The sequence below is a fragment of the Hemitrygon akajei genome, chromosome 2 (assembly GCF_048418815.1).
Source record: "Hemitrygon akajei chromosome 2, sHemAka1.3, whole genome shotgun sequence".
Taxonomy (NCBI): domain Eukaryota; kingdom Metazoa; phylum Chordata; class Chondrichthyes; order Myliobatiformes; family Dasyatidae; genus Hemitrygon; species Hemitrygon akajei.
The window spans coordinates 194,289,024-194,301,490 of record NC_133125.1 but is presented as its reverse complement, the minus strand read 5'-3'; the positions used below and the strand labels follow the sequence as shown (position 1 = coordinate 194,301,490).

Sequence of the window (12,467 nt, the reverse complement as noted above, 5' to 3'; positions counted from 1 at the left end):
CTCATTTATTACCCCTCCCTCAGCTATTACCCCTCACCTGCCCATTTCCTTCCACAGATGTTACCTGACACGGTGGGAGACCCAGACGCTTTGTGTGTTACCATCACTACATGTCCCGTGTTACCAAGATTCACCCTGACCTCCCTCTGCCAGTCAGCACCACCACCACTTGCCCCAGTTACCCTGTCAGTCCCGGTGGACTTTAGCACCCGGGGGAGCCGGGGAGCTCAGGACCCGCCGCCCGCGGCTGCTGCTGAATCCGCAGTGTTTCTGTTCCGTTGACGGATGCAGTGAACGAGTTAAAATTAATGAATCGATAATTCTCAAATCATGTTTATTTCACTCTCCGCACATTTATATTTACACTGACTTACTCCTGACTCCGGTCCCGGACCCGACCCGTTTACAGACCCGGAGCGGAACCGGAGCAGATTCTCAGCCACTCGTTTTCATATCCAGTCCAGAAGAAAGGATAAAGTTTCTCCGTGAATTTATTCCCAGTGAAGGTGTGGAGATGGGACTTGGTCTCCGCGTTGTAAAATGAAACTGTCCCGGACTCGTAACTGAGATAAACTCCCACCCTCCCGGGGATGGGACCGGCAGGGAGACGGGACAAAGGGGAGGTGAGAACCCACATCGTGTCATCAACCCGCCCGATTCTCCAGAATCCGGTCTCCGGACTCACTGTGACCCCTCCCTTCCTCTCCACAGACTCTGCGGCGACTCCCAGATCCCACCACCGATTCCCCGTCACCTCCACCTCCCAGTAATGTCTCCCCGATGTGAATCCCTCCGATCCCAGCACACAAAGCCAGTATGTGAACCTCTTCGCAGTGTCAGGGAGATTCCTCCATGTCTCAGTGTATCTCACACTCTTCCGATCCTCAGACACCTCGAGCCGCGGAGTCGCCGTTTCCACATCCAGGGTGACAGAGACTGGGGGGAGAAGCAGAGAATTAGAGAGCCCCCGGGGATCGGGGGCAGACTCGGGCAGCGCGGCCCCGGGGATCGGGGGGAGACTCGGGCAGCGCGGCCCCGGGGATCGGTGGAGAGGCCGCTCGGCCTCAGGTACAGTCGGGGGGGGGGGAGGGGAGACAGGACCCTTTCCCGGGGTTTTACCCAAGCACAGCGGACGGACAATCAGCATCTTCCCGAGGTTTTTCTTCAACATGGAGAGCGGATATTCTGGAGAATCTCAGCGGGTCAAGCAGCGTGTGATAAGGGAGATGTACAGTCGATGTTTCAAGCCAAGACCTTACCTCACGAACGGAAAGAAAGACGGGAGATAGCAGTGGAAACGGGTATGAGGAAGGGGCGGAGCAACAACTGGATCCAGATGAGGATGGGGTGAGTAAACACTGGAGGCATTTAAAGAGGCAGAATTCATCCGTGCCGACCAACTCACTTTAATGAACTAGTTCCATTTTCCTGTATTTGCCCATTATTCCTTTAAAACTTTCCTAACCACGTACCCGTCCAGGTGTATTTTAAATCGTTGTAACTGTATCCACCTCCACGGTTTCCTTTGGCAGCCTCCTGAGCTCCAGGAAAAAGACCAAGAATATTCAGCCTCTCCTTATAACCCAAACCCTCCCGTCCCAGTAACATCCTTGTAAATCTGTTTTATACCCTCTCAGTTTAATGACATTCTTCCTGTAGAAAGGTCACCAGCACTGGACAGACTGATCCAAATCATAAAGACAAGGAAGTCTGCAGATGCTGGAAATCCAAAGCAACACACACAAAACCTTGGCCCAAATCATTGAGTGTTTATTCATATCCAGAGCTGCTGCCTGACCTGCTGAGTTCCTCCAGCAGTTTGTATGTGTTACTCTGCTCCAAATGTGGCCTTCCCAATGTCTTGTACACTCATAACGTGACGTCCCAGCTCCTGTACTCAGTATTCTGACTGATGAAGGCAATCACCTCCTGGTCTCTCTGTTCCACAACACTCTCCAGGGTCCCCGATTGCTGTGTAAATCCTGTCCTGGTTTGCCTTCCAAAATGCAACACCCTCATCTCTCTGAATTAAAATCAATTTCCATCCAATGGCCAAGAGACCCAATTAATCAAGATCTCGTTGTAATCTTGGATAAACCATGAGCAAGAGGGTTATGTAGTCGATAACACAATACTGTTGCACCTCGGGGCGTTCCGGAGTTCAGAGTTCAATTCCTACACCATCCGTAAGGAGTTTGTACTTTCTCCCCAGGACCTCGTGCATTTCCTCCGGGTGCTCCGGATTCATCACTCAGATTGGGGAGGAGTGGACAGTGAGGAAGATCATCATTACTTGCAGTGGGATCTGGAGCAGCTGGGAAAATGGGCTGAAAAGTGTCAGCTGGAATTTAATGCAGACAAGTGTGAGCTGTTGCTCTTCGGTAGGACCCCAGTGTCGGTCTTTCACAATGAATGGTCGGGCACTGAGGACTCTGTTCTACAGCAGATCTGGGAACACAGGTCCAGAATACATCGAAAGTGGTGTTACAGGTTGATAGGGACATAATAAAAGCTTTTCTTTGGCCTTCCTAAATCAAAGTATTGAGTACAGGAGATGGATGTTATGTTGAAGTTGTATGAGATGTTGTTGAGGTCTAATTTGGAGTATTGTGTACAGTTTTGGTCACCTACCAACAGGAAAGATGTAAACAAGTTTGAAAGAGTACAGAGAAAATTTCCAGGGATGTTGCCGGGACTGGAGGACCTGAGTCATGAGGAAAGATTGAATAGTTTAGGACTTTATTCCTGTAACATAGAAGACTGAGGGGAAATTTGATAGAGGTATACAAAATTGTGAGGGGTATAGATTGGGTAAATGCAAGCAGGCTTTTTCCATGGAGGTTGGGTGGGATTACAAGCAGAGGTCATGGGTTAAAGGTGAAAGATGAAAAGTTTAACAGGAACATGAGGGGAAACTTCTTCATTTAGAGGGTTGTGAGAGTGTGGAACGAGCTGCCAGTGCAAGTGGTGCATGCAAGCTCGATTTAAACATTTAAGAGAAGTTTGGACGGTACATGGATGGTCGGAGTTGGAGGACCATGGTCCCAGTGCAGGTCGATGGGAGCAGGTAGTTTAAATGCTTCAGTATAGACCAGATGGGCTGAAGGGCCTGTGCTGTTTGTTTCTATCACTGTGTGACGCTCGTACAAAGACATAACGGTTTGTAGGTTAAATGGTCATTGTACATTGCCCCGTGATTAAGCTGGTTTTAAATAGTTCGGGTGCTGCGTGGAGCGGGTCATTGGTCTGGGACGGCCTGTTTCACACTGTCTCTAAATAAATAAATAACCTCTTCACTGTCCATGAAACCACCAATTTTAGAGTTCTTCACAAACCTACTAAACACGTCACCTACATTCTCTCCAAATCATTCATATGAATGATGAAAAACAGTGAACCCAGCACCGATCCCTGCAGCACAACCACTGGTCACAGGACTCCACCCAGACAACTCTGTATCCTATTCCAGATCGTCAGAGGAAGTCAGAGATTGCATAGCATTAACAAAAAGGAACTATCACAGAGCTAAGGTGAGTGGGAGGACAGATGATTGGGAAATTTTTTAAGGAACAACAGAACTTAACTAAAAAGGTAATACGGGGAGAAAAAATGAGGTATGAACACAAGCGAGCCAGGAATATAAAGGAGGATAGCAAAAGCTTTTTTAGGTCGGTAAAGACAAAGAAGATAGTTAAGAACAATGTTGGGCCCTTGAAGAATGAATTGGGTGAAATTGTTATGGGAAACAGAGAAATGGCAGAAGAATTTAATAATTACTTTAGATCTGTCTTCACCAGGGAAGACACAAGCAATCTCCCAGATGTATGGATGGGCCAAACACATAGGGTAACAGAGGAAATGAAACAGATTGACATTAGGAAGGAAACGGTGATGAGTAGACTGATGGGACTGAAGCCTGACAAATCCCCAGGTCCAGATGGTCTGCATCCTAGGGTACTAAAGGAGGTGGCCCTGGAAACTGCGGATGCATTGGTAATCATTTTCCAATGTTCCTTAGATTCAGGATCAGTTCCTGAGGATTGGAGAATGGGTAATGTTATCCCACTTTTTAAGAAAGGAGGGAGGGAGAAAACAGAGAACTATCGTCCATCAGCCTAACATCAGTAGTGGGGAAGATGCTAGAGTGCATTATTAAAGATGAAATAGTGGCATATCTAGACAGCAGTGATAGGATTGGGCCAAGCCAGCATGGATTTACCAAGGGCAAATCATGCTTGACTAATCTATTGGAGTTTTTTGAGGATGTAACCAGGAAGTTAGACAAGGGAGATCCAGTGGATGTAGTGTACCTTGATTTTCAGAAGGCATTTGATAAGGTCCCACATAGGAGATTGGTGGGTAAAATCAGAGCTCATGGCACTGGGGGGAGGATATTGACATGGATAGAAAACTGGCTGGCAGATAGAAAGCAAAGGGTAGCGGTGAATGGGTGTTTCTCGGAATGGCAGGTGGTGACACAGGGCTCGGTATTGGGACCACAGCTGTTTATGATTTACATCAGCGATTTAGATGAAGGCATTGAGAATAACATCAGCAAATTTGCTGATGATACTAAGCTGGGTGGCAGTGTGACATGTGATGAGGATGTTTGGAGAATTCAGGGTGACTTGGATAGGCTGTGAGTGGGCAGATACTTGACAGATGACGTTTAATGTGAATAAGTGTGAGGTTATCCACTTTAGGAGTAAGAACAGGAAGGCAGATTATTATCTGAATGGTGTAGTTAGGTAAGGGAGAAATACAAAGAGATCTTCATCAGTCACTGAAGGTGAATGAGCAAGTGCAGCAGGCAGAGAAGAAGGCTAATGGAATGTTGGCCTTTATTACAAAGGGAATTGAGTACAAGAGCAAGGAAATCCTCTTGCATTTGTACAGGGCCCTGGTGAGACCACACCTGGAGTATTGTGTACAGTTTTGGTCTCCAGGGTTAAGGAAGGACATCCTGGCTATAGAGGAAGTGCAGCGTAGATTCACAAGGTTAATTCCTGGGATGTCCGGACTGTCTTACGCAGAGAGGTTAGAGAGACTGGGCTTGTACACGCTGGAATTAAGGAGATTGAGAGGGGATCTGATTGCAACATAATAGATTATTAAGGGATTGGACAAGAGGCAGGAAATATGTTCTAGATGCTGGGAGAGTCCAGTACCAGAGGGTATGGTTTGAGAATAAGTGGTAGGTCATTTAGGACAGAGTTAAGGAAAAACTTCTTCTCCCAGAGAGTTGTGGGGGTCTGGAATGCACTGCCTCGGAAGGCTGTGGAGGCCAATTCTCTAGATGTTTTCAAGAAGGAGCTAGATAGGTATCTTATGGATAGGGGAATCAAGGGATATGGGGGCAAGTCAGGAACCAGGTATTGACAGTAGATGATCAGCCATAATCTCAGAATGGCGGTGCCGGCTCGAAGGGCCGAATGGTCTTCTTCTGCACCTATTGTCTATTGTACTGTATCCCATGTGATCGAACTCTCTGCTACCTTGTCATGTCCCTCGCTGAACTCCATGGAGACAATGTCTACTGCATTTTCATCAGCTGTAATTTACTTATAGAGAAACAGCACGGAATAGGCCCTTCCGGCCCTTTGACCCCCATCACCCAGCAACCCGATTTAATCTGAGCCTGACCATGGGACAAGTTACAATGACCCCCACCACCCAGCAACCCCTGATTTAATCCGAGCCTGACCATGGAACAAGTCACAATTACCCCCACCACCGAAACCCCTGATTTAATCCGAGCCTGACCATGGAACAAGTCACAATTACCCCCACCACCCAGGAACCTCTGATTTAATCCAAGCCTGACCATGGGACAAGTTACAATGACCCCCACCACCCAGCAACCCCTGATTTAATCTGAGCCTGGCCATGGGACAAGTTACAATGACCCCCACCACCCAGCAAACCCTGATTTAATCCGAGCCTGACCATGGAACAAGTTACAATGACCCCCACCACCCAGCAACCCCTGATTTAATCCGAGCCTGACCATGGGACAAGTTACAATGACCCCCACCACCCAGCAACCCCCGATTTAATCCGAGCCTGATCATGGAACAAGTTACAATGACCCCCACCACCCAGCAACCCCTGATTTAATCCGAGCCTGACCATGGGACAAGTTACAATGACCCCCACCACCCAGCAACCCCCGATTTAATCCGAGCCTGACCATGGGACAAGTTACAATGACCCCCACCACCCAGCAACCCCTGAATTAATCCGAGCCTAACCATGGGACAAGTTACAATGACCCCCACCACCCAGCAACCCCTGATTTAATCCGAGCCTGACCATGGGACAAGTTACAATGACCCCCACCACCCAGCAACCCCTGATTTAATCCGAGCCTGACCATGGGACAAGTTACAATGACCCCCACCACCCAGCAACCCCTGATTTAATCCGAGCCTGACCATGGGACAAGTTGTAATGACCAATTAACCTGCCAACCGTTACGGGTTTGGACTGTGAAACCGGAGAACCCAGAGGAAATCCACACGGTCACGGGGAGAACGTACAAACTCCTCACAGCCAGTGACGGGACATGAACCCGGGTCGCTGGTACTGTAAACCGTTGTGCTAACCACTATGCTACCGTACCGTCCATGCAGAAAACCAAGCTGGGTCTCCCTGATTAGTCCTCGCCTTTCCGAATGAATGTCGATCCTGTCTCTCAGAATCCCCTCCATTAATGAACCCACCTCTGACGTTAGGCTCACTGGTCTGTACTTCCCAGGCTTTTCCCTACAGTCGATCTTCAATAAATGTTCAAAATTAGTCTCCCTCCAGTCTTCTGGCCCCTCACCCGTAGTTATCGATGACACACATATCTCCAAAAGGGCCTCTCAATTTCTTCCTGAGCTTCTCACAATGTCCTGGGATACACTTGATCAGGACCTGGGGATTTATCGACCTTTCTGCATTTTAGGACCTGCAGCACATTTGCTTCTGTAATGTGGTAGAAAATGAGGTCGATCATCTTCTGTAACACGGGGGGATTGAGGGCCCTGTGGAACTGGCACAGAGAGGAGTTGAGCCCTGGGACTGAGAAATGATGACGGGGAGGTTTAGAAGGATACGGACCAAATGCAGGTAAATAGACTGGGAGGTGATCTGACAGAAATATATAAGGTTATGATGGGTTAGTTTGAGCAGAGGAGAAGGGGAGTGATGAGACAGGAGTCTGAAGTGACTGTGGACTGAAGATTGGTGAAAGATGGCAGGCACGATGCTCCAGGTAGTGGAAGGGTGGGGAGTGCAGACTGTGGAGTTGGGAGACACTGGGAAGTGAAACCAACACCAACACAGTGAAAGTTTTGATCGCTAGTCGGAGCGGGATTACGGGGATAGTTGGGAGATGGGAAGGTGGGAGACAGCTGTGGGAGGGTGAGAAACAGGAGCACAAAGGCCAACCTGTACTGGAATCTGATCAGTAAAGGAGGTTCCACTCTATCCGCCCAAAGGGGAACTTCCCAGTGGCCAAACATTTTAATTCCCATTCCAAAATGTCGGTCCATGGCCGCCTCTTGCGCCAAGATGAGGCCATCCTCAGGATGGAGGAGAACACCTTGTATTCTGCCGGGGTAGCCTCTGACCTGATGGCATGAATATTGATTTCTTCTTCAGGTAAAATTTTTCTCATCCCCTCCCCTCTTCTTCTATTCCCCACTCTGGCCTTTAACCTCTTCTCACCTCCCTATCACTACTCCCTGGGTCCCCTCCTCCCCTTTCTCTTATGGTCCACTCTCCGCTCCAATCAGATTCTTTCTTCTCCAGCCCTTTAGCTTTCCCACCCCCCTGCTTCACCTATCACCTTCTCGCTAGCCTCTCTCCCCACTCCCCACTTTTTCTTCTGGCATCACCCCTCTTCAATTTTAGTCCTGAAGAAGGATCACAGCCCAAAACATCAACTGTTTATTCATTACAATAGATGCTGTCTGACCTGCTGAGTTCCTCCAGCATTTTGTGTGTGTTGATTTGGATTTCCAGCATCTGCAGACTTTTTCCTGTTTATGACAATGGGAACCATTAGGGGAGAGATGAATGGCAGATGGAACCAGGACCAGATGGGGGAGGGGTGGAAAGCCTGTGGTGAACTGTGTGTGTAGATGGAAACAGAAGGTGAAGGGGGATGAATATGGGTGACACGTGTGAATTGTTCAAATAGAAACCATTCACTGTGTTTGAAGAGAATAGTTTCCAGGTTACTGAGGGGATTAACAATGTGCAATGTTGAGACTCTAACTACAATCTGCTGAACCTTCTTGTGAATGTGTGTGAGGGAGATTTGCCAGACCAGTTATGCTGTGTCCACCAATGTTAAAGCTGGTTGGTGTGTCCGGGTTCAGTCTCAATGTGGTGGTTTGATCACAACAGTGAGACTGGCGAGTCCAGCAGGGGGCAGAGCTGAGTCAATCAGACTGCGGTCACGGACAGGTCAGACAGGGTGAGTGGCTCGAAGGACTGGTGTATTTTTCTGACAATCCCTGTCACCACAGTGATACCAGATTTTATCCACTTTAATTACATTAATGGAATATTAATTCCAGAGCTACCATGTCAGGATTCAAACCCGTGCATTGGTTTGTTTGTCCAGTGCAAATGGGATCAGGATGCAGTGATTTGACCAGTGAGTTGTTGGTATATTTGCCCCTGGTTCGGTGTGTTTAAGGGTCTGACATCTCCAGCTGACCATGTGGCAGTGATGCCTCCCGGCAGGTGGGGTTGGTGCCGGAATGAATCTGTATGTTTTACCTCGCTTAATGCCGTCAAACGCTTCTCCCAATGCTGTGTCGAACAAATAGGGGTGATAGAATTTTTCAACCAGCAGGGCACCGTCTGTCACTGACAATGTCTTGTCATTATCACCAATCCTGTAAATATTATACATCTGGTTATAAACTGAACATCAGTGATATCTGAACTATTTTACAAATCCATACAGAGTTTCGGTCAAGACCATGTCCTACCTCCTCTTCCGACGAGCTTCCTCCTGAAATAAATCAAACACAGATCTCAATTGACTGAGACTGACCATCGGCATCCGAACAGCAGGAATCTGAGACAAGTTATTACAAGCTGCTGAAAATTCTCACTTAACTCTCTCCCACTGAAACGAATGGAGAAAGAGGAGAACCACGGGAGAAAGTAGAAGGAATGTTTATGAAATTTATACCATAACTGAGAGGATGGAACTTGCAGGAGAGATTGGACAGGTTGTGTATTTTTATCTGGATATGATGTCAGGGAGGATCAGATGGAGGAATTTAAACCTCCGAATGGATTTGATGGGATGGGAGTGGAGAAAATATTTCTCCTTGTCTGAGACCAATAGTCAAAGATAAAGCATCAGTTGGTTGTTAATAAATCCCACAAGAAATGAGGTGAAGAGAATATCAGAAACACACTCACAGCCTGTGACTGTAACTGGGTGTTACTCTGAGTATCGGGGATATTATACGTGGGAATCACAGAAACGACCACCAGCTGAGTGCTCTGATCAGGGTAACTCATTCCCGAGAAGGTTGCAGACTGTCCTGTGATGTACAGATGTTGTGGGAGGCCGGTTTGGGACAATGACAATTCTGAACAGTCAGGACGTCCACATGGTGGAAATCAGTTTCCAGCTACACTATTTGAGATAAATTACATCATATTGAGACTGGGCACTTTTACAGATCCAAACTGAAATCGCTCACCATGAGGAATGTGATATTTTCTTGTTGATCCATCCGTTCCTGTAACTTTGTGATTTCCTCCTGGATGGAACTTAAATTCTCTTGAATCTTTCGAAGATTTTTCTCCATTGGATTCAGAGTCCTCTCCTCTTCTTCCCTGAGATCTCGCAGTGCACGCTGCTCTTTTCCAGTGAGAACCCGGCGCAGTTCAGCAAAATGGGATGTGATCTGGGACTGAAGACTGTGTGCCTGTTCCTGTCAAATGAAAGGAGAGGCTAGTTTACTATTTGAGGCTATTTTTTGTATTTCCTTCTGACATGGAAGGTAACCATTCAGCCCATTAAAGTCTATGCTGGTTCTCAGAACAATCCCCTCCATCACATTCCCCCACATCTCCCTGAAACATATACTCCGTCTCTGACCCACTAACTCTGACCTGATTCACAGACCACCCAACGTCACAAGGTTAATTACAGTCGCCAATTTACCGTTCAACCATGCAATGTCGGCTAAAGGAAGGTACTGGATACAGGGAGAACATGCAAACTCCACGCAGACAGCTCCAGGGGTCAGGATCGATCCCAGGTTACTGGGGCTGCGATGCTCTGCTATTCTGCATTAAAGGGAACAAAACTACACAGCGAATTTGTAAATTCTGTTCAGGAGCCTCACCTGAACTCCAGAAATCTTCTCTTTCTGTTGTTGCTCCATTTCCTCGAAGTCCGATTTCTTTTTAGTGAGAGAGTCTAAGGAAGATTTAACCCGACCCTGGGAATCAGAGAGTGAAGACATTAGACCAAAATATGCAACTAAGTAAACAGCTGATCAAAACCTGGTTAGTTTTACCTTGTAGATTTCAATGGCTTCGTTAACCAGCATGAAGTTGTGAGACTTGTGTTCCCGCGCAGTCGCACAGATCAGGCAGATCAGTGTCTCGTCCATCTCACAAAACAGCTTCAGTTCTTCCCCATGTTTCTCGCAGTGAAGTTTACTTTCCTCCTCTTTCGGATTCAGGTTTAGTTTTCGAGCTTTCTCAGACAGATTTGCTAAAACCCGATTGACCCTGAGGGTGCGGTCCGCAATCTCCTCTCTGCATTCCGGACAGGGGTTTCTCTGCTCCCTTTCCCAACACTGTGTGATACAGGAGCGGCAGTAGTTGTGTCCACACTCCAGTATAACCGGATCGGTAAAGAAATCCAGGCAGATGGGACAAATTACCTCCTCGGTTAAACTCTCGACCTGTCCTTTCGAAGCCATGTTAACTCCCGATACTTCCCGGTTCAGGGTCCTTTCACTTCCAGGGAGCTGCTGAATGCCTGCGGTACCGCGGCTGTCCACCTGGGGCGCTGCAGTCTGGGGAATGAATGTTCATTTTCAGTGAAGCAGGAATCGTGTTCATTTCCACAGCAGCGATCAGAAACACATTAAACAAGTCTAACATAGATAAAGCCGGAGAGAAGAGCTTGGTTCAGTCTACGGCAGAACTGAAAGGGCAAGTCCTGAAAAGAGAGACAGAAGGGACTGTAAATGCAAGAGTCTGGAAGGAACTAAGCGAGTCAGACATCATTTGTGGAGAAAAATAGACAGAAGATATTCCGGGTTGAGACAGTCCAGACGAAGGTTCTCTACCTGAAATGTCAATTGCCCATTTCTCTCCACAGATGCTGCCTGACCCTCGGTGTTCCTCCAAAAGCAGGATTCGTTTAGCTGGAGGACTAAAGAGAGACTGAGGTGTAAAAACAGTGAATAATGTAAATTTATAGCAACTATTAAATCAGTTAATGGTATGGGACACGGGATGTGGAGAGAATCCGCTGTGAGGAGACTGATGCTGTGCCGATGACAAAGATGTGTCTGCAGGAATCACCACAGGACTGGACATTGTACGTCACAGTGTGGAAAACATTCAACTCCTGATTTCCATTTCCCTGCTTGACCCGGCCCGGCTCCAAAGATCTGGTCTCACTTGTTCGGAACAGGGTCAACGTGTGGAAATGATTTCCCCGCCTGTCTTCTGAACCCCATCAGCCCCAGAGAGCAGGGGCACTGGGCTGGAATCTCCACTCACAAACACAGGAGATTCTGCAGATGCTGGAATTCCAGAGCAACACACACAATATCCTGGAGGAACTCAGCCGGTCAGGCAGCATATGGAGAGGAATAAACTGCGTTCAAGGGTCTCGGTCTGAAACGAGGACTGTTATCCTCTCCAGAGCTGCTGCCTGACCCCCTGAGTTCCTCCAGTATTTTGAGTGTGTTGCTCTGCAATCTCCACGTCGCTGAGTCTGACAGTCTTCATCAGGCAGCGTCCACAACAGCAGCTCGAGGGACAGAGGGACTGGGGGTTGGGATGTGGGTGTGGGGACCCGTCTCCCACTTAAATACGGTTCAGATGGAACAGCACAGAAAGAACCTGCCAGACAGCGGTGGTGAGTTTCGGGAACAAGTCAGTTTATTCAGACCCTGTTACAGTGAGCATTGGGAAACACTTCGAGTGTGATCTCAAAGATACTCCACTGAGTCAATAATCGTACGGGTTTCTGTTATACAATGGTGACGTGGATTTCACAAAAAATCATCAGAAACCTACATTTCTCTGTAGTATTCAGCCTTTGATTATTTCTATGTGGTGTCTCTCTATCTCACTGACAGTCATTTCCCAATGCTCTCTGTAATTCATTGTCTTCATTTCTGACCCTGTTTTCCTGCCGTGACTCTCCTTATCTGATGATAAACTCTCCTGCCGTGGTCTGCAATCCGACCTCCACC

At 47.6% G+C, this 12,467-nt stretch overlaps 1 protein-coding gene across 2 annotated transcripts; it reads right to left on the bottom strand.

The window, feature by feature from the left end:
* Positions 1–320: 320 nt before the first annotated feature.
* Positions 321–10,997, bottom strand: LOC140719606 (zinc-binding protein A33-like). 2 transcript variants are annotated; one of them, XM_073034324.1, is made up of 7 exons: positions 10,545–10,997; positions 10,371–10,466; positions 9,720–9,953; positions 8,991–9,013; positions 8,776–8,894; positions 1,473–1,536; positions 750–936 (listed from the first exon to the last, which is right to left on the bottom strand). In XM_073034324.1, the coding sequence occupies exons 1-7, from the start codon at positions 10,953–10,955 to the stop codon at positions 885–887; spliced, it is 999 nt and encodes a 332-aa protein (XP_072890425.1). In that variant the 5' UTR covers positions 10,956–10,997; the 3' UTR covers positions 750–884. The 2 variants fall into 2 exon arrangements, with proteins under 2 accessions (XP_072890421.1, XP_072890425.1); XM_073034320.1 differs by lacking the exon at positions 1,473–1,536 and having other exon boundaries at positions 321–936.
* Positions 10,998–12,467: the final 1,470 nt, after the last annotated feature.

What these genes read in the sequence shown, in the direction of transcription:
- LOC140719606 (XM_073034320.1), bottom strand. Translation starts at nt 10,955, where the DNA reads ATGGCTTCGAAAGGACAGGTCGAGAGTTTAACCGAGGAGGTAATTTGT. An exon ending in AAAATATCACATTCCTCATG is followed by an intron (nt 9,014 to 9,719) that starts GTGAGCGATTTC and finishes GATTTATTTCAG; the next exon opens with GAGGAAGCTCGTCGGAAGAG. An exon ending in GAAGCTCGTCGGAAGAGGAG is followed by an intron (nt 8,895 to 8,990) that starts GTAGGACATGGT and finishes TAATATTTACAG; the next exon opens with GATTGGTGATAATGACAAGA.